This window comes from Diadema antillarum, unplaced genomic scaffold (assembly GCF_040938485.1).
Source record: "Diadema antillarum isolate AM-2024a unplaced genomic scaffold, OU_Dant_1.0 seq00001129_RagTag, whole genome shotgun sequence".
Taxonomy (NCBI): domain Eukaryota; kingdom Metazoa; phylum Echinodermata; class Echinoidea; order Diadematoida; family Diadematidae; genus Diadema; species Diadema antillarum.
In genome coordinates, this window is record NW_027271942.1 from 189,372 (window position 1) to 209,475 (window position 20,104).

The 20,104-nt window shown below is 37.7% G+C and overlaps 1 protein-coding gene across 1 annotated transcript; it reads right to left on the reverse strand.

The window, feature by feature from the left end:
* LOC139744017 (degenerin del-1-like) lies at positions 1–10,642 on the reverse strand. The gene is made up of 9 exons (XM_071654482.1): positions 9,666–10,642; positions 9,128–9,234; positions 7,354–7,517; positions 4,921–5,122; positions 4,132–4,204; positions 3,454–3,511; positions 1,935–2,008; positions 1,075–1,150; positions 1–270 (listed from the first exon to the last, which is right to left on the reverse strand). The coding sequence occupies exons 1-9, from the start codon at positions 10,640–10,642 to the stop codon at positions 1–3; spliced, it is 2,001 nt and encodes a 666-aa protein (XP_071510583.1).
* Positions 10,643–20,104: the final 9,462 nt, after the last annotated feature.

A 20,104-nucleotide genomic window follows, 5' to 3' on the forward strand; every position in this document is an offset into this window, starting at 1 on the left:
TTACAGGTCAACCCTTGGACAGTCGTCATCATCTCCACGTCCACTTCGACGAATTGGCCGATTGCTCAGAGCCAACGTGAGGCGGCGCCCCATTTTTCCGATCCTAGTTTCATGGGGGACGCCCTCTTCAGCCTCAACTGGTTCAGTGAGCTTTCCCACCAGCAAGCCAGCAAGTTGTATAATGAAACCGGTCAGTTCGAAGAGGGTGATCAATGACATGCCAGCGAAGAAGCCCATGATTCCTCCGATGCCTCCTATTAGGCCCTCAAACTAATTTGAATACAGATGAAAAAGAAAAAGGATAAAAAACACCGAAATCACATCCTCAAAAACCGTGTGAACGACCATTGCTTTAAATGAGAATTCCGAATCAGTTAAAAGTTGTCTGAAAAGAAAACGTGAAATTTTGCAAGCAAAACAGCTAAAATTTTTACAAAACTGGATAAGATTATGACAGTTAGGAAATTTTGAAGTTTCGATAGTTTTTGCAAAAGAGTTATCAAACAGTTCAAGCCCCTTCCTAACATTCAAATATGAAAAAAAAAAGCTTTAGTCCTTCAAAATAGTTCTAAATGTGAGTTGGGGATAAATATAACCAATATGAAAATGTTTATCAGTACAATCAATGTTAAGCATTGTTAGATATAGAAAATGTGAACAATAGTTTCATCAAATGGCATTTCTACATTACGCCGTCACCATAACGGTTTATTGAGATTTATCTCCTTATATTTGCGGCTTTATTGCGAAATCTTTGTACGGTATAGGGTGTTTTGTGATACAACTGAACTATACATAATATGCATCAAATGTGATAGTTCGGATATTTTTTAATCACTGCTCCCAATGTTGATTCATTATTACAATGATGAAAACCACAAAAGGATAAAGTTTATTGTTTTTTTTTAATAGTACCGGTATATTATGGCTATGGCTCTTGATTTTAGCACATATATACTTGTAAACCCTCAATTCATAGAAAAATAAACCATCTGTCCAACAGCAATAACAAGGATACAAACAGACACTTATATCTTCTTTCAAAAAATATATGAAGATCTAGTGTTGTCTTACTGTGTACTTCGCTACTTGCTTGTACGATTCGTAGTTCAGCTTTTCGTAGAAGATTTCCAGTCGTACCATATTTTTCCTTTGAAGTGAAACGTGAAATATAGTGAAAATTTAATAACATTTGTAGCAATAACTGTCTCTTGTTATTGTCCCATCTACGTCTTTGTTTCCCACGAGCGTCTCTGCGCCTGTGTGTGTGCTTCCGTTCCTTTACGCTTTTTGTATTTCTACTGTAAGTTCAATTATTGAGTGGACCACATCTCTAAAAGTTGGTCTTTTACGTGGACCTCTCTTTTCCATAAATACAATTATTTTGAACAAATGGTTTTATACATGTATAAGTATACATTTATGTTGTTGTAATACATTGTTCGTTTGTTTCCCTTTGAGTTGAATCGAAATCAGTATGTAATATTGGAAATGAATTTAATTTGAATAAAAAAACACACGTCATTTCAAACCTCAGAAACAGAAGTGCATCGCTTTCAAATAGCTGATAACTTAAAACATAGGCCTATATTAACTGAGGGATCCTCTGCCCTGTACTCACAACAAAATACGCACTTTGCCTATAAACAAGACATAATCACACCAGGAAATCCCTTCATTGTATAAGTGTGCATGATTATGTCTATTTAATTAGGACAATTCTCAGGACTGGGGTAAAACAAAGCGTATCAGCCTAGAGTGTTGTCATGGTTGTGCTAGCAAATTATACGATCACATGTAATGGAAAACATTTGTATTGGATGATCATTAACGATGACGTTAGGATCATGATATCCTGAAATCAAATCAAAGTTTTTACTCTTGCCATTTCTAGTGAGTCTCTCTCAAAGAAATAATAAAATAAAAAATTATACCTCCTGAATGCCGTATCCATTGTCATATTCCCCATCTTTCGGGTTTTCTTGTTCAGTTTCTTCCTCAAATGGCGCTAGATTCAACATAAATTGATTTTAAAAAAAAGAGAGAAAAAGACAAGAGACATGGAATGTATAATGAGTACATAATTTCCAATCAATGCGTGTATATGTGATTGTAACCATGTATATCACAACATGTCACTTGCGTTGAAAATTTTACTCGCTTTATTTTTTATTGACAAAATAAAGATAAAGAAATCTCAAGAGTCTGTTTTTGTAAGTATAGTATATCACTATCTTCTTCTTTTATTTCTGAATTTATAGGTGACAATTATGAATTGATGATATAAATTGTCAACTAAATTGGAGTAGCACTGTCAATACTTTTGTCATTTATGTAGTTGATACAATTCCGACCGTCTCAAATGATCTGAGTCAGCGACCATTAAGTTTGCTGCATGTGAGTACAAATAAATGACAATCTAAACAGAAGGAATATGAATTGATTCTTGCCATCATAGTAAAAGGGATCGTATAGTTTTGGTTGAGATCTAATTTCAGGTTTCTAACATTTTTTGGTGAGATAATGAGAAACCTCTTATGAAATATGAAAGAGCATGTAATTCTATGAAGAATTCAACGTTTATTTGATGAAAATTGGTTTTGAAATGGCTGAGATCGTATCCAAAAAAGAGCAATTCTAATAAAGTGTGGGACCCACACTTTATTACGATCGCTTTTTTTTACTCTGTTTTTGGATGTTTCAGTCATTCCAAACCCGATTTTCATCAAATAAACTTTGAATTCCTCTTAAACTGGTATGTTCTGTACTATATCATAAGTGTTTTCTTAGTATCTCGCAAAAAGTGAAAAGCCCAATTCTCATCTCCACCAGTACTGTACAGTCCCTTTAACATACGGGTGGGGGAAGCCGATATGAAAGGCGTGTACTCGATGAACTTTCAGCACCACGGAGCTAAGAAACTGGGGTGCACAGCACGAGTTCCGCACCCGCGAATCATACAGCCATTTCTATGTCATATATTTCATTTACACAAATTATAATAAAGCATGACATTTGAAGATACATAATCAAACGAAATCAAAGAGGCTCATTTTTTTAAAAGAGAAAACGTATAGTGTAATGAAATAAATCGTATAATGCGACTTTACTGCATATAAAACAAACGTAGGTAGAAATGGAGGGGACTGCTGAAAGCTTGGCTTGCAAAGTACAGTCCCCTCATGAACAATAACTAATCAAGATAATAATGTACTGAACTAGCGAAACTGAAATGAGGTAAAATGCCTGAAATTAAAAAGAAAAAGAAAAAGTGAAAAAAAAATAAATAAGGAGAAAAACAATAAAAACAATGAGGCCAGTAATTAACGTTTGCATTATGGTGAGCATGTTTAGATATTGTTACTTTTTTGTACATTTCAGTATCATGTTACTCGGTCTTTAAACAATGTTTGGCTATAAAAAGTGACAAACAAACTTAAAAATAGAACTCACGTCTGCACTGTCGGTTGGCCACTTGGAGAACGAGGCAAACCTATCGTAGTCTATTTCCCTGCATAAAGAAAAAGTATTTTCTTCTTACTCAAAGAAAACAGCAGTTTAAGGGAAGTTTCACCTAGGCCGGTGTAAGCGTATGCTGATTCGGCAAAATTATCAATGCAGAAAATTCAGTATAACACATCAATCAAATTTGGGAGAAACGTAAGCTATCCATGAAAAAGTTTTTCATGTGCAGCCCTCTACAGATGGAAAATCTGTTAACACTGTTGTTTACGATGTCACAACAGAACAAGGATATCAAGAAACTTGCAGGCACCTTCGACTTCTTCATGATATTGCAAAAACGAGATTGTTGCCGACACGTAATATTCTTGAAGCTATATTCAGCCAAAACCTCTTAATATGTAGCAAGTCCGTGCACTCGACAGTGCGATCTGTCTCAAATGAATTTACTTGCACAATTATTTGTTTATATCAAATTCTGAGTATCCTCTCTAAATATCACTATCTTTCCAACCTCAATTTGTGCTCATTAATTATAATGTTTGATTAATCGATTAATTGACAACAAAGCTCTGTCACAGAGCCCTACTGTATACATGAAATGGCTGTATGCGTTCTTATATCGCTACTCAGATATTGCAAGATATTCGAATTTCTGTCACAGTTTACCTGCATGGGGTTGGACAGTCACACTTCAGCTCACTTTCCATTGCCATCCGATCGATTTCATGTAGACAAGATTCTATTTGCAGACGAAAAAGAAATGAAAAGAGTGATAAAAAGAGCTCTCTGTTATCTGCCGTTAAAGACTTAGGGATTTTACGCCATTAAATTTACATTTCGCATGATGCTTATTACTTATGACAATATAGGAATGAACAAAAATGCAAATGCAAGAAGCAAGCGACAGCCCATCCTTTTTCTCTATCTCCTCATAAAGGGAATCACAAAAATAAAAGTAAAGACACTTTTTACTTGATATCGAAGTGAGAATTACACACCTGTTTTCAGTTTGAACAATATATACTTGCTGTCAATGTATGTGTATATAAAAAGTCGAGGATTCAGATGGTCGACTTACATTTAAAGTTGCGAAGTAGTTTAAAATGGGAAATCATTCCTCTCTAGAGATCCAACAAGGCACGGGATGTCTTAGTCGACATTGCTTCCATTCACATGATAGATTTAATTTGTTATATTGGACCAAACACTCATCTCTGTCACGACAGCAAGGAGTGTTAGTGGTTATCATTCTGATGTCGCGCCGTATTAATGGACTATATAAGCGATGTTGCCGCTTACGCCATTTTCACTACCAATGTTGTGACCTATGCAATCATCACCATCATCATCACCACCACCACCACCATTCTTATCTACCACACACACACACACACACACACACACACACACACACACACACACACAGACGGCATGACGTCACGTGACACTGATCACCTTGATATGAGTCCAAGGTGCTGCACTGAGTGGTATCGGCCATGACGTCACTCGCGCAGCCGCACTCGTATCGCAGCTTCTTCTGGTAGCAGGCATTGAGGCAGGCCCGAATGGTGTAGTCAAAACCATCGATGGAGGACTGCGAAGGATCCGAAGTGTCCCGACATTTTCCGAACTTGTTGCCGAGTCGAGTGATGTTCCGCTTGTCGGAGATACAACGAGGACTTGAATTTTAATTCAAGTTATTCAACATACAGTTCATGGATTCCCTACCGACGACGATACTTAACATTAAGTGAAACAAGAAGCACTAGTGTTGTTGTTTTTTTAGTTTCACTGCGTATCTGTTTTTCCACTTTGTCGTATTTTTTTTTCGTGAGACAAGATCACACACGCATTTATGACAACAAAGGTTGACAAACAGTACAACGCAAACGAAGATACGACGTCGCTAAATCTACGAGTGCTAAAAGATAGAAAATCACGAAATTTTCACAAATCAAGTCAATATACGTGATGTCAGGTCTCCTACATTCTCCTACATAGCTGCACATAATATTCTCCTATCTCCAGATAAGCGAAATTAGACATATAATAATAATAATAATAAGGTCTTATTTATCCAGGCTAGCCTCTTCAGTGTTGCCACTGCTCTACCAGAGGGCCCTGCCATTATCATTACCCTAGCGTTGCCAAGTACCCATTTATACACCTGGGTCGAGAGGGACATTGTGGGTAAAATCATCTTGTCCAAGGACGTAAGCGCTGAGCGGAACTCGAACTCGGGTCCTCCGATCGGAAGTCGGGAGTCTTATCCACTATGCCACAGCGCCCCCCCCCCCCCATATATAATAAATCACATTCGATGGCATCTTCATGTCATCTAAAATCCATATGCGGATATTTCCAGTATCATTGCTTCCATTATATTATCATTTGATTCAGTTTTATCTATCCAAAATGATGATAGCAATCCAAATAATGCAACATTATGATGTACGGGGCGTGGTAGCCTTGATTGGTTTATTAGTTACTTATCAAATAGATATCAATTTACTGTTCACGACGCTCATTCATCTACTTTGCTTCCGTTAACATGTGGTGTCCCCCAGGGATCTATTGTAGGTCCGCTCTTATTCCTAATCTAAATGATTTGGTTAATGTGTCAGATTCATTGCAATATATTCTATCTGCCGATGATACGAACCTATTCTTTTCCAAAGCTGATTACAATTTTCTCATTTTGAAACTGAATACCAAACTACCAAAATTCTCACTTTGGTTTCAGAGCAATGTGCTGTCCCTGAACTTTTCGAAAACAAGTTTCATTCACTTTAAAAGTTAAAGATTAACAAGTCATGATCCAGAAAATGTTTGATTCATAGATGATATTGCAATTGAACAAAGAACATGTATCAAATTTTTGGGTGTGGTTATGAATGAATATTTAAATTTGTCTGATCATGTTAGATATAATTATATCTATACACAAGTTTCCATAGGTTAAGCAGAAAAATCGTATGTATACGGACACAACACGTGGTGAAAAAAAATAAATGCGACTTTAATGAACAAAGGAGCAAGCAGGGCTTGCAGACATGGAGAGGAGTTAACTATACCTACCAAGAAATGCTAATAAAATTAGCTGATTAATGCAGATAAAAAGTACTTATAACTCAGACAAAGTCTTACAGGTGACGACTACGTCGAACTGAGAAGGAGGGGAGGGGAAAGCTGAATGTACACAAGATGTCATATCACGTGGTCTGTGCAGCGTAGCCCCCTCTTAGAATTTAGGCCAGTGTTGATTTACCCAGGTGATATAAACATGTGTAAGAAAGGCTGAGCAATGTACTTTCTAGCGAAGATTGTTCGGGTAGGCGGAAGTGAAATGTATCTTTCTGTCAAGTAGAATAGGTATGAAATGGACTATATCTTCTGATTATGATGGATATGAATAGAATTCGTTGAAAGGCAATTTATACATACAAATGCGCATACTGTAAGGAAGCGAGTATGACAATTTCAACATTATATCATGAAAGAATTAATTCGTTTGTGTGGTAAATAAAACGACGGGGTCAATTATCCTTATTTTGGTGAATGTTTTTAAATTGACTTGATTGAAGAGAGTACAATAATTCAAACAAACAGAATCAGAATTTATAGATTTTTTGTGAAAACAAGTTAATATTTATACCACACTTCATCAATGATGTCATGTAATTTCATTTTCTCAGTTTCATTTCCAGCAATAAAGAATATAGGTGTGCAAAACATTATTCATAAAAAAAAAATCAAAAGAATCAGTTTAACATTTTGAAGGGTAGGCCTACTTTAATATTGTTTTTATGATTTTACTGTATATGCTGAATTGTGTTCGAACCTGGAGGGAAATCTGAAGTCTAAAATACAAAATATGGGTTTCCTTACCTGACGAAGTCCGATAGACGTAAGCGTGCCTGTCGATGCTGTGATACCATCGTCTTCGGGAAATGGTCGTACATTGGGCTGGTGAATAGCCACCCGCACGCCGGACTGATGAGTGAGTAACCCGATGTATTCCGACTCTTCCGTAAATAAAGTGAGGTGTAAACCTGCACGAGTATAACGAAAGAGATGAAATCTCAGCTCTCTGTTTCACCTGCTAAATATTACGAACATATATATATATATATATATATATATTTATAAATATATGTACAATATATATGTATATATATTTATATGTATATATACATATAATATACATATATATAATATATATATATATATAATATGTATACATATATATAATATATATAAATATCAGATATACTGTATATATATCATATATATATATATATATATATATAATTCTAGTTAACACCCTTTTATCAATTACGTATAGGCGCGTAAGTTGTTTGTTTACCTTTCCTCACATGTGGGTGAGTTCATTTTCCCAACACTTTACCAGTTTACACAGTAGTAATCAAATACACACACACACACACACGCAGATTATACGCACGGATTTTCGTGTGTTTTTCCTTGATGTTTGTGGATTTCACTCAAATCGTTCATGAATAATTAACCCATTCTGTGCAAAACATCAAGAAAGTAGTACAAATACAATTAAAAAACACAAACAAATCAATTTTAAATATATACTGCAAATAATTTCTCCCTTCAGAATGGATAATAACTCAGTTATGTATCTATACTACTGGTAAATTCTTCACGAGAAAATATTGACATAATTTTATGCCAACATAACTATATAAATATTGAATAATCATATTGGATCGTATATTTCACGTATAAGAGTATATGTGTTTGTTTTCATGTATAACAAAAATAAACATACATTAAATCTGGAATGAAATCATTCATATTATAAGCCCAACATACACACACACGCTCACATCACCCACACACACGCGCGCACACACGCGCAAACGCACAAAGTTCTCTAATAGTAATTACACCCGTCAAATGCGGATATCATTAATAGTTGTCCTCCAACACTCTCTATAGGATAGAACAAACCTTGTTTTAAAAATTAATTCGAGTTCGTACCATCATACGAGATCATCTATTACACAGAAATGAGAATAGGATCTTATTAGGTAATGAGTAAGTCTCATTTTTGTCAAAACTAGATAAGAAAAGTGAAGAAACAAAAATATCAAACTGGTCGATTTTCTTGATATTCATCGGTGTGACATAACATATACGATTGAAGATATAGTAAATACGGGTGTTGCAAAAAATAATCCATCGATCAACAGCAATGATTCAATCATTAAATAAGAAAGCTAATCAAACAATTACAACCAAATGCAGGATTAATACATTATATGGATCACTCTTCTCCCAAGGGGCCATGTTTATAAAATGTGTTGGTGTGTCCAAAGTAATTTAAAGGGCATTCAGTAGTATTGTCAGTTGTTAATCGAATAGTCATGACACAGAAGAGAAAAGACCATACAAAACTTATCGCAATTACCACAAGCAGATGACAAGGGCGCAGCATTCAAACCCAATTTCTAAAAGCTCACGTTCCGTTAATGATCCCATTTTAAAGCACGTTTGAAAATGCGTGTACATGGAAAAAGCACTACATGTATATAAAATTAACGTATTTCAATATGTTACCTCTTGTATATTATTACACATCTAAAAATACGACGTTTTACTTTTCTTCGGAGGACATTATGAGTCTTACCGTACTGAGATCCTGTTTTTCCCGTTTCCAAAACCGATTTGTTTACATCTGGTCGATTAAATGTGTAGCAATTTCCATACTGCATAGTGTAGAATCTGCTGAAATTCCTGGCAAAGGTTATGAGTGAAAAAGGAAGAAAGTCATAGGAGGGGTCTGTCAAAAAAAGAAAAGAAATTACATCAAATATCACCATGGAAGTTTATGGGGTAAAGGCGTCTTCATTTGTATCTACCTATGCCCTGTTGTTATTGCTTTTGGTCATATTTTTCTTTCATATTGGCAACAAATTTGTTAAGACGTGGTTTGTTACTCACCCAATAACTGCGGCAATGCCAAAATACGTTTGTGTACTTTGGATAGAGTAATATGGTTTTTGATTGAGGTATAACTGTTATAGGAGATACTGGGAGTGATAATTTAGTGATGTGTTGTATACATAATGAATTCCACAACATAATTACATAAGCTCAACGCCCGTCATCTTATTCGTCTTTCAAAATGATCTAGAAAAAAAAAAACTGATTGCCACAACTCATACCTGTAGTCGCATTGGAGCTGATTGAATGAACACTGGATTATAAAGTCTTCGGCCTGGTGGCCGAGCACGGAGAGTTCTCTTCGGGATGGGTTCACGGAGCCGATGAAGTCCCGGTAGTCATCCGTGGCGGAGAGCTCGAAGAGCCGCCCCCAGTTCGAGTGATCACTCTCGGGATCGGCGCCAATGAGGGGAATGTAGATTGAAGGAAGGCCGGGGGCAGCAACCACATGACGGTGTGCTCCGGTCTTTCCATACGAGGTGGATTTGGGAGGATCTGCGACTTGCCGTTTGCGACGAGGCCCGGATGTAGAGGGTTGAACTTCGTCATCAGGAAGATTAGCAGATAATGGATCTACCGTCGTGTTACCTGCATTCTCTTGAAGAGTGGTACCAGTGGTGCCATCATCTGTTGTACCATTGGTGGTCAATCCTACCTCCACAGTGCCCTCCGTTGTCGGTGATACTGTCTGATCAGGGGCGATTGTTGTGCTCGGCCTTCTAGGGCGTGGTCGCTTCGTTTTACCACCGCTCCCTGTCTCCTCTGGGATCTCGTCTTCGAGACCAAGATTGTAGAGAGACACCTGTCGATCTAAGTCTAGCAGCTCCTGGAAACGTGTTCCTGGAAGCTTCGATCTGCGAAGCCTGTTCATGTTACACACAGTGACGGCGGGAAACTGGAGTTTGGTGTTTGTCACCAGCTGGATGTGAGTAGTCGACGGGTGATTGGTGTACTCATCAACCAGGAGAACCGCCTGCCACAGGAGGATACATAGAAAGCCTAATACGGTGACAAACCAAAGGAGCCTAAAAGTTATGCGAGTGGAGTCAACCAGTCGGCTCACTCCATGCATGGTAGTGGACTGACAGAACCGCTGGACCACGGTTTGCCACGACTTCACCAGATTATTAGTCGGAGGCTCACGAGTTTGTGGAGCCGCTTTTTCAATCTCTGTTGCAGAATTTGAATTCTCCTCCATTGTGAAGAACAAGTTTGAACAACTCAATCGCAGAATTGATGGGGGAAAAGGTTATTCAAAATTCCTGCTTTGAAACATAGACATGCACACTACACCATCACAAATTGCTTATACACTGTCCATGATTGTGAGAACAGAACGTTTGAAATGTAAATGGTAGTACCTTGGCAGAGACAATCCCCAACCCAAGGACTGAGAACATCAGATGAACTTCCATCCAAAGTGGTGAAAGGCGTGTACTCGAGCGATATTCAGCGTCACGGAGGAGAATATTACCTTGATTGCTTCCCCTTTCCGCGCGTGTGCGAGAGCTTCTGGTACGAAAAACCGAAGATGCGGGACACCCTATTAAGGTCAGATATGTCATGATTCGGTCGTTTTATCAATTTCACGCTAATCAAACTCACGAGCATTATCATCAATCTGCCCTGTCATCAAATGAGGAGGGTAAATTGAACTCTTCTATAATGAACTCTTCTTCAGACCTTCTTGCGACTGCTGTATGTTAGTCATAAGCCGATTCAGCTCTTTCTGCATACTCATCTATGGGGAAAAGTACATTGATTTCGTTTAATTTCTGCGCACTGTGTTGTACGGCATGATTCACTTTTCTTTTGGTACATCCGCAGATGCATTATTATAATTCAAAACAAGAGATTGAACTTAATCAAATAGATTTATGTCATCTCATATTTTGGTATAACTTTTGAAGGAAGGTCAGATTAAAATAGATGCACTTCAAACAGAACGTGCAATCAGGGAGGTGCACCTCCCTGGTGCAATCATCCACAAATGGACGACGCACCAAGTGGCACATGTAACTCAACTTTGATGCTGCAATAATTGAATTAAACTACTCAATGACTGCTGAAGACTATTTGCGTTATTTCCCGGCAAATTTCTGTATGTTGTAATGAGTGCATGATACGAGTGGTGAGTGTGATGGCTATATTGCATATTATGATCGGTGTATGTTATTGCGCCAGACTCCTTTAGTGGTGTTGTTCAATGAACATGGAAATACTACATTTGCATTTCGTTGGCACAAACTTCATCAAAGACAAAACAAAATCATCAAAGTGAACATTTCATTCTTTTGTCGGACGTATCGAGTGATTCTATAGATTTATCTCTTATAAAACCTAGTCGACGTTTTCGAACAAGAAAGAGGTATCAAATGATAAATACTTATTGGAGACGAACGACATGATAACGAATCATGTAGTATAAAATAATGTACCACACTACTGCATTCATGGACATGATGAGATAGCTAATGAAAACAAAAATAAATAAGAATACTGTCAGTGATGACGGTAAATCGACGCCCCCAGCGACTGAAATGGTGAACGTCAAATAGGCAATATCTGCTACTGCTGCTGAACCAGGCGAAAATTTGTTCCCCCTTATAATTGGCCCACAGCTGATATAATAGCGTGGTTTTTATCTGCAATCACAGACGATTAGAAAAACAAGGCTAACTATATAGGGGTGAACGTCATGAAACGCAATGATCATTGTTCTTTATAATGATAATGAATCTACCCATTATAATAAGGTCTTATCCAGGGTAGCCTCGTCAATGTTGCCACTGCTCTACCAGAGGGCCCTGCCATTATTATTACCCCAGCGTTGCCAGGTATAAGCATGAAGTTCCTTGGTATAACCCATTTATACACCTGGGTCGAGAGGGACATTGTGGGTATAAACATCTTGTCCAAGGACGTAAGCACTGGGCAGGATTCGAACTCGGGTCCTCCGATCGGGAGTCGAGAGTCTTATCCACTATGCCACAGCTCCCCCACTACGAGTGTTCTTTATTTTTCATCAATCAATTCTACTACTTTATTTAGACATGAAACCATTGGTAACCAGTTTTTAATCAGCAGGGTGATATTTTTGAAGGACACAACCTCGGTGATTTATGTGAATTATTTTGGTGATTTATGAAGGAGTGAGTTCACATGCTATAATAAGGAGCTTGGACAAGGAGACAGTGGGCAGCGTCGTGTAAAACCCATCATCCTGAGGGAAACGTGAACTTTATTGTTTACGTCCCTTTAGCTCAATTACCCCAACCGATGGAATTAAACCAGACAATCAATTGACAATAATTTTGAAATGCATTAGCTATAAAATGTGAAGGTCATCAGTGCGCTGTCTGTGTTTCACGGTACATGCATTGTGCTGATACACGTCGCACTGTGGTGATGTGTTACAGGAGATAGGACTCAGGGTTGTAAATAGAAAGTTTAGGTTCGACTCCTGCCTCATCCTTGGACAATTTGCTTTTATCAACAATGTCCTTCTTGACCTAAGCGTGTAAGTGGATACCTGGAAATTTTGGGGTAAAGATGGGCAAGACTTATACGGAAGAGGCTGATCTCTTTCTAAAGCAAGACCATATTAGAATCTTTTATTATGATTTCTTACCATTTACAACACTTTCATTGCGATTGCTATTGATAGTAATCATTATTTTATCACCATTATTACAAACATCATCAGATACAATCCTATTATTGTTGTTGTTGTTGTTGTTGCTATCATCGATTCTCATTTCAGCATATAGAGGGGATTAGGTGTTGCTGAAATGATATTGTCAACCTGTTGGTGTAAGTCATACATCCTGACAAATAACTTTATCTCAACGCTTTCAACATTATGATAGATTTCTGGATGCCAAAGAGAGCAAAACACAAAAGTAAAAGAAAAATGCTCTTCCTCATGATTAATCTAAGCGATTGGTAATCATCAACACGCATTCAATAAACAGTGGTCACCCTGCTGCTGACTTTGAACCTCTGCATATCCATGCAGCTTCTTAGGGGATCGACTGTTGTACATGTGTGGTGATATACCATATTGAACACTGTTGAATTGCATCCATGTTTTGTTGAGACTTATGTGATTCAAAGTTCCTTAAAATATCATGTACTCACGTAAGCGTTATGTATATTGCTTTCTATTACTCTATGTAGAAATAAAGTCACCTGACATAATTGATTGATATACTAGTACCTCCATCATAGCGCTATACCGGGCAAGGAAAATGATAGACGCGGAATATGTCATGTTGTAGTAGGCGGATGTATTCAAGAGGCTCAGTGTTTCTGTAACGCCATCGAGGGCCCACAAGGCAAATTATAGCAGGAATGGAGTGTCTAAAGTGGCTTAATATCTATTACCTACACGAGCTCATCGGATTCGGATTGTAAACCAAATAGTCGATCCACTGTCGTTACTGGACTGGATTTTTTGTTTGTTTGCTTGCTTAACGTTTTGATAACATATAGGACGAATGGTGGGGATATCCAACCAGCATGAAACTTGATTTGGGATGAGGTCAAATTCGTGATGCGATCAGAAGTGCGTGCAACTTATTGGAGAATACGCGATGTGCACAGGGGAGACAGATAGTGGGCTTGTCCACTTGAAAATTAGCCGCTAAATCAATTCCAGAAATATTACGGGCTGTGGTAGCAGTGCAGAAACGTATTTAACGTTTACATGATATGTATAATCTTATCAAACCGTTGAGTTATGGAACGATAAGGGAATGGTCCCTTAAAGTGATGACGATTAATAAATCACCACCTGTTGAAACAAAAAGTGTTAGCAACGGGAGTGTTTTAATTCAAATGCTACAAGGGACACCAAATCAAACTTCATTTGCTTGGTCTTGTTGGTGGAACGCCAGAACTCCCTATATACTGGTCATGGTGTACATCAGATATTGTGGCCAGATGTCGACTTTGCACTCTTTCCTTCAAGCAATTGTTTAGACATGATATACCGTCATCTAGTTTAAAGAAAATGCCACTATCACAGTAAAGAATATTCTAAGCTACAACAGATTGACATCGCAAACTCAGATAAAAGAGTATACAGTTCAACGAACACATTCAATAGTATGCAACATAATAAACAATATTGAATATCAACCAAATAGAAACCTATTGCATGATGATTACAGGAAATCTTTCCTATTAAATTGCCATAAACTATAGAAACGGCCTTGTTTCTAATGAACAACGAGGGAGTAATAATCACGATATTCTATTATTCCTGCAACACTCAATGTCATCGACGTCTCACTTTTAAAACCACCGTGAATTCGAGGACCTATGCAAAGTCAAATACATGTAGTACTAAACGTGAAAACACGAACAGCCTTGCTCATTGTATTGAGGAAACTTGTACGGAAATATAAACTGCATGCAGGTGTGCCTGAAAGATAGATTAATTGCCTTTGAACAAAGTCCTGAAAACACCCGTCTATTCTCTCGTATATTTAAAACAGAATGCAGTCAAACTGAAACAGAAACTGAAACTATCCTTTGTTAACTGGCTGTTGTAGATACTCGGAAAAACTCTGTGTGATTGTGAAAAGGTTAAAGGATTGTCTTTCTTCATATTAATATGACGAGCGCAATAGAAAGACGAACTGGTTTCTGTGCTTGTAAATTTGCCGATATTCTTCTAGATCCGTTCGCCATTGCCAGTGTTGAAGTTTTAAAATCTTTCCTCATTGTTCCATTGCAGATAATTAGTTACAGCAGAATGTTGAGGGCGCTGCTTTTCTTGTGATTTTGCCAGCAGTTTGGCGAGAAGCTGAGCAGCGGAAAACGTAGAGGTACGTCCCGCATCTTGCACGGACCAGTCACCACAACCAGTAGCAGATCGGACGTCAGACCGTCTACCGTAGACGTACATTTATATATTTGAATTGAAATAATGTTATAAGGTTTTGGAACCCTGGCGTAACAAATCCGCCATTTTATTGAAAAATTATCATTATCTCTAGCGCAGTACCTTGAGATACCATCGCCCCCAGAAAAAAATGGATGACTGTAATTTTGAGTACTTTATGGAAGACAACTTTGTTGCAACTATGAGCTCAGCAGTGCAGCAGCATCGTAAAACCAGCGACTCATCATTCACTACACCAGTATAGTGTCATACACATACATCAGCACCGCACTATGCGACACCAGTCCACGCCCAGGGGAAGACGGAAAAGAAGTGATCATGGGCAAGTTCGTTGATTGAAATGATCTCATCCTAAATTACTGTCCAAAATTGTAAGAGCATATGTGGAGAAAAAAACACAATCAAAAGGTGCTATCATTATTGAAATAATGTTCAACAGTGCTGAACTGACATCGGGATCATTATGGCCGACTGCTAAAATCTGGCACCAAATGAAAATGTATTTGCAAATCTTACGAAGATATTAAGATAGCACTACACAACGCCATAACCCGGACAGTATCACGAGGTACGGCATGGTGCATCACGTATAAAGCATATTCCCTTATACGATGCAACTCGATACAATATAGTAGCATAGGTTAATAGTACATTAAACTATGAAGGCTTTGGTTGTACGCATACTTATTGTTGTTGTTTTTCTAAAAGATTAAGGTACAAAATGAAAGTATGAGAAACAATGATACGGAAAAATAATGTTAAATATGTTAAATGCATGGTATTTCGAGACCAGTTATATCCACAGTCATTTAGAATAGTCAAAGTGGTGCCAATAGAAGAAAGATGATCCCTATAGAATATATTCCATTCCACCCTAATTTTGCTAGGTTCTCAACGAAACTTGAAAAATCGTGAAACAACGGAGTTGATAGTGTTTTGTTTTTATTCACACGCAATAAATCACTTAATTCTGGTCAATATAGTTTTCGTATAAAACAGTACATGCACTGATGCTGCAATCTTAAGACTATACGCCAGAGTGTCGAGCCCCTTGGCGGACCATAAGCACGTGATCGGTGTGTTTATGGATCTCGGCAAGGCGTTTGATACTCTGGATCATAATATCTTACTTTGAAATTGCATCACTAAAGTGTAATGGGTGTCGCTCTTGATTGGTTTATTAGTTACACTGTAAAAACATCGGTGTTAAATCTAACACCGATCAAACTTCAATAGAGGACCACACCCACAGGTGTAGAAAATGTATTGTGACGGTGTTAAAAAGTGTTCGCCTGGCACTTCGTGGTGTTAATTTGACACTGTGGCTGGTAATATTTTTGACACTGCGTTAGAGTTAATTCAATAATGACACCGCATGGTGTTGATTTGATATTGGTGGTGTTAATTTCAATGGTATAACACCCGTCCAGCTTCAATAGGGGACCACACCAACTGGTGTTACTGTGGTGTAAATGTGTTTTCACATTTTTTTCAAAAATCAAGTACTTTATCGGAAAATTCTTTATCGTCTTTTTGAAGTTCTAAATTAACAAGAAGTGCAGTAATTAAGAAACTATTCAAAAAACACTTTTAAATTTTAAAATGACACCCGGAGGTGTTAATCTAACACCATGAATGAACACCGGAAATTTCACACCAGCTCGGTGTTTCATATTTAACACCGGACTTTTTGCAGTGTACTTGTCTAGACATCAATATACTGTTTGCGCTTCTTACTCATCTGCTTTGCTCCAGGTATAAACATGTGCTGTCCCCCAGGGATCCATTTTTGGTTCCCTTTTATTCCCAGTATAATTACGAAAACAATTTGGTTAACGTCTCAGATTCGTTGCAGTATATTCTATTTGATGATGATACGAGCGTACTCTTTCTCATGTCGATTAGAACTCTGTTACTATGGAGGGTTCAAAATTCTTAATAAAAGGCTTTCTGAGGAAGTATCACCCACAGCCTTAGGTAGGAACTTGATGTTCAAAATAATTATGTTCAATCTTCGAGGGAAACGAGGGACCGCAGCAACCCAGCAGCAACGGCCGAGCAGGCGCAGTGTGGAAGGGCGTAGTCCCAAGCCCTCCCACAACGGAGCTTTTGCGTTTTAAGAATAAAAAATTAACGACCTGGTGCACACTTGGGTTGCATATGTATAAAATTGTCAAAGAAAACAAAGACGATATGTTGGTATTCATTTAGATTGCAACAAACAAACACCCCAACCAAACTGAACTCTGTAATTGTTGTGTGATTTTTTTTTCTTCATTGATTGCTCAATTGATGTATACAAAAAAACGACCGAGCAGGGACGGGTGTTGGATTGGGTACCCCATAGTTTCTGGCCTGATATACATACTTATATATATATATATATATATATATATATATATATATATATATGATCATCATTATATGCAGACGGGAATATTAACGAAGACATTGGGAGAAAAAAATGGATAAGAGGCTGAGGTGATGAACGCGTATAGGCAAGAGAAACCCCCGTTATATAATCTAATTTTGTCTTTAATTTGTCGAGTATTATCAGCTGCAGCATGGGTCAGTGAGTGGTCACTCTCGGATGTCCACTAAACCACCTGTGCCTGGATCAATGGCCATCAACAAACAAAAGGTGGTGTTGCGTCAACGCGCTGTCGCGCTCCGCGGAAGAATGGGACACCAGTTGAAAAATTAATGGCACGCTGCATGGGAGACAAGTCAAATTAACGTTGGATGCTCCGTCATACAGTATACCAACGTTTAATGTATGCAGAATGATTCATGGACGCGTAGCTCCATGAATGATCTCAGCGCAGTATTTTACACAAAAAGCACAAGCACCGTAGCACGGTCAATTTCCTTAATGAGTGCAGAAAGCGTTGAAGTAAAATTTGCAGGGAAGGTCATGTCCATCTAGAACCTCAGGTGTGAGCGTTATCTTTGCTGATAAGACAATGACAGAAAGGAAAGGACTCTTAAAATGAAATTACATTAACTTTATTAGAAGAAGAACTGCAGGACAAATAGATAATGATATAAACTTAGGATGAAGTAAATGACGATAACAGTTTAACTGTACATAGGCTTGGACGACTAGAGTGGCGCATGTCAGGAGCAAGTTACTTACGAAAGGTGATCTTAGAACCGGCAGTGAGAGTACCTTAATAAAGGCATAAGTTACTTTTGCAGATGAAACAAAAACCCAGCTTTAGTGCTTCAAAATAGTTCTTAAATGTGCGTTAGGGATAGAAACAACCAATGTAAAAATTTGAATCAGTATAATCAATGTTAAGTATTGTTAAATATACGAAATGTGAACAACAGTTGCAATAAAATTGTATAGACTAATCCGTCTACAGTCATGGTTTAATGCGAAACACATATCTCCCTATATTCTAGGTTTTATTGCAAAAATTTCATATGATAGGATGTTTTGTGATACACCTGACCTACATATATGCATCAAATGTGATAACTTGAAAATTTTTAAAATCACTGTTCCCAAAGGTAAACTGTACCTTTAAATCACCCTGAAGTCAATTTTAAAAATCTATTAATTGGTTATACTGTGTACAGAGCCTTAGAATAATTGTATTTATAGTGATTGTGAAGAGGGATAAGAATGTTCAATTCAATTCACTTCAAGTAAATTTAGATTTATTCCCGTTTTTAGACAATAACATAATATACATCTTGCTTGCCTTTACTGACAGAAACCATTGCTTTCAGCATTCGTAAAAAAATCACACTGTGAATTCACAGGATGATGGCATAGCAGCTTCACATCGGAATGCATGATTGCATGCTCAAGGAAGCAGAACAAAAGAAGAAAGCATTAATTTATTCTATACATATGCAGGTGAAGTTATAAAGCAAGTGGTAATGGAATTACTGTGCTCCATTACTGGAATATGTGAGCCTCCTTTGTCATCATCCCTGTTCGTTGCAATTTGTTGTTGATTTTTTTCAGAGCATTGGTTTGTCTACTCAGGGGCCACAATATATCCTCCAATTTACTCAGGGCACTATCGATTTATGTACTAAATGATGTGAAATCACAAAAATCGTCTGGAATTCCATGTTAATGTACACCACACCTCCTCAGGGGTGTGAAAGTAAACATTGTGCAGGCTATTGATGTTTGAAGTGTATCCCTACTGGTAGCCACAGGGTTAACAGTACGGTGAAATGGACTCCATGGGGTTATGTCTCTGGATGTAGTCTGACAGACTGAAAAACCTCTTATCTGACCTTCTTTCCTTCTTGTTATCTAGACAATGAAAGAAAAAAAAAGTAGGTCAGCATCACTTAATCTGATTACACCTCTATTTACTCAGAAAAAAAAAAATCTGCTGTCTATATAGTCCCTCACATCAAATGTGATCAAAAAAGTGCCTGGTAATCTTGATACAACCATTCATAAAGTCCTCAGAGTAAAAGGCCAACGTGTTTAAATGGTAGAAATATAGTTTTCACACACGTCTCGCTTATGACACGAAACACGAACATTCTTCTTCTTTTTTTTTTTTTTTTTTTGCTAAAGCTTTAATCTATATGATTGAAGCTGGTACTCTATCTTCCCTCCCTCTCTCCTTCTTTCAGCCCTCTATCTCTCTCCCCTCCCTCTCCCACCTCTCTATCTCTCTCCCTCTCTTTCCCTTGTTCATTTCCTCTCATTTTGAGAAACTTCCATTAATGAGCTATGAGAGTATGATGAATATGCATGGTAAAGGATGCTCA

What these genes read in the sequence shown, in the direction of transcription:
- LOC139744017 (XM_071654482.1), bottom strand. Translation starts at nt 10,642, where the DNA reads ATGGAGGAGAATTCAAATTCTGCAACAGAGATTGAAAAAGCGGCTCCA. An exon ending in CGTCTATCGGACTTCGTCAG is followed by an intron (nt 5,123 to 7,353) that starts GTAAGGAAACCC and finishes ATCTCCGACAAG; the next exon opens with CGGAACATCACTCGACTCGG. An exon ending in ATGGATACGGCATTCAGGAG is followed by an intron (nt 1,151 to 1,934) that starts GTATAATTTTTT and finishes TTCACTTCAAAG; the next exon opens with GAAAAATATGGTACGACTGG.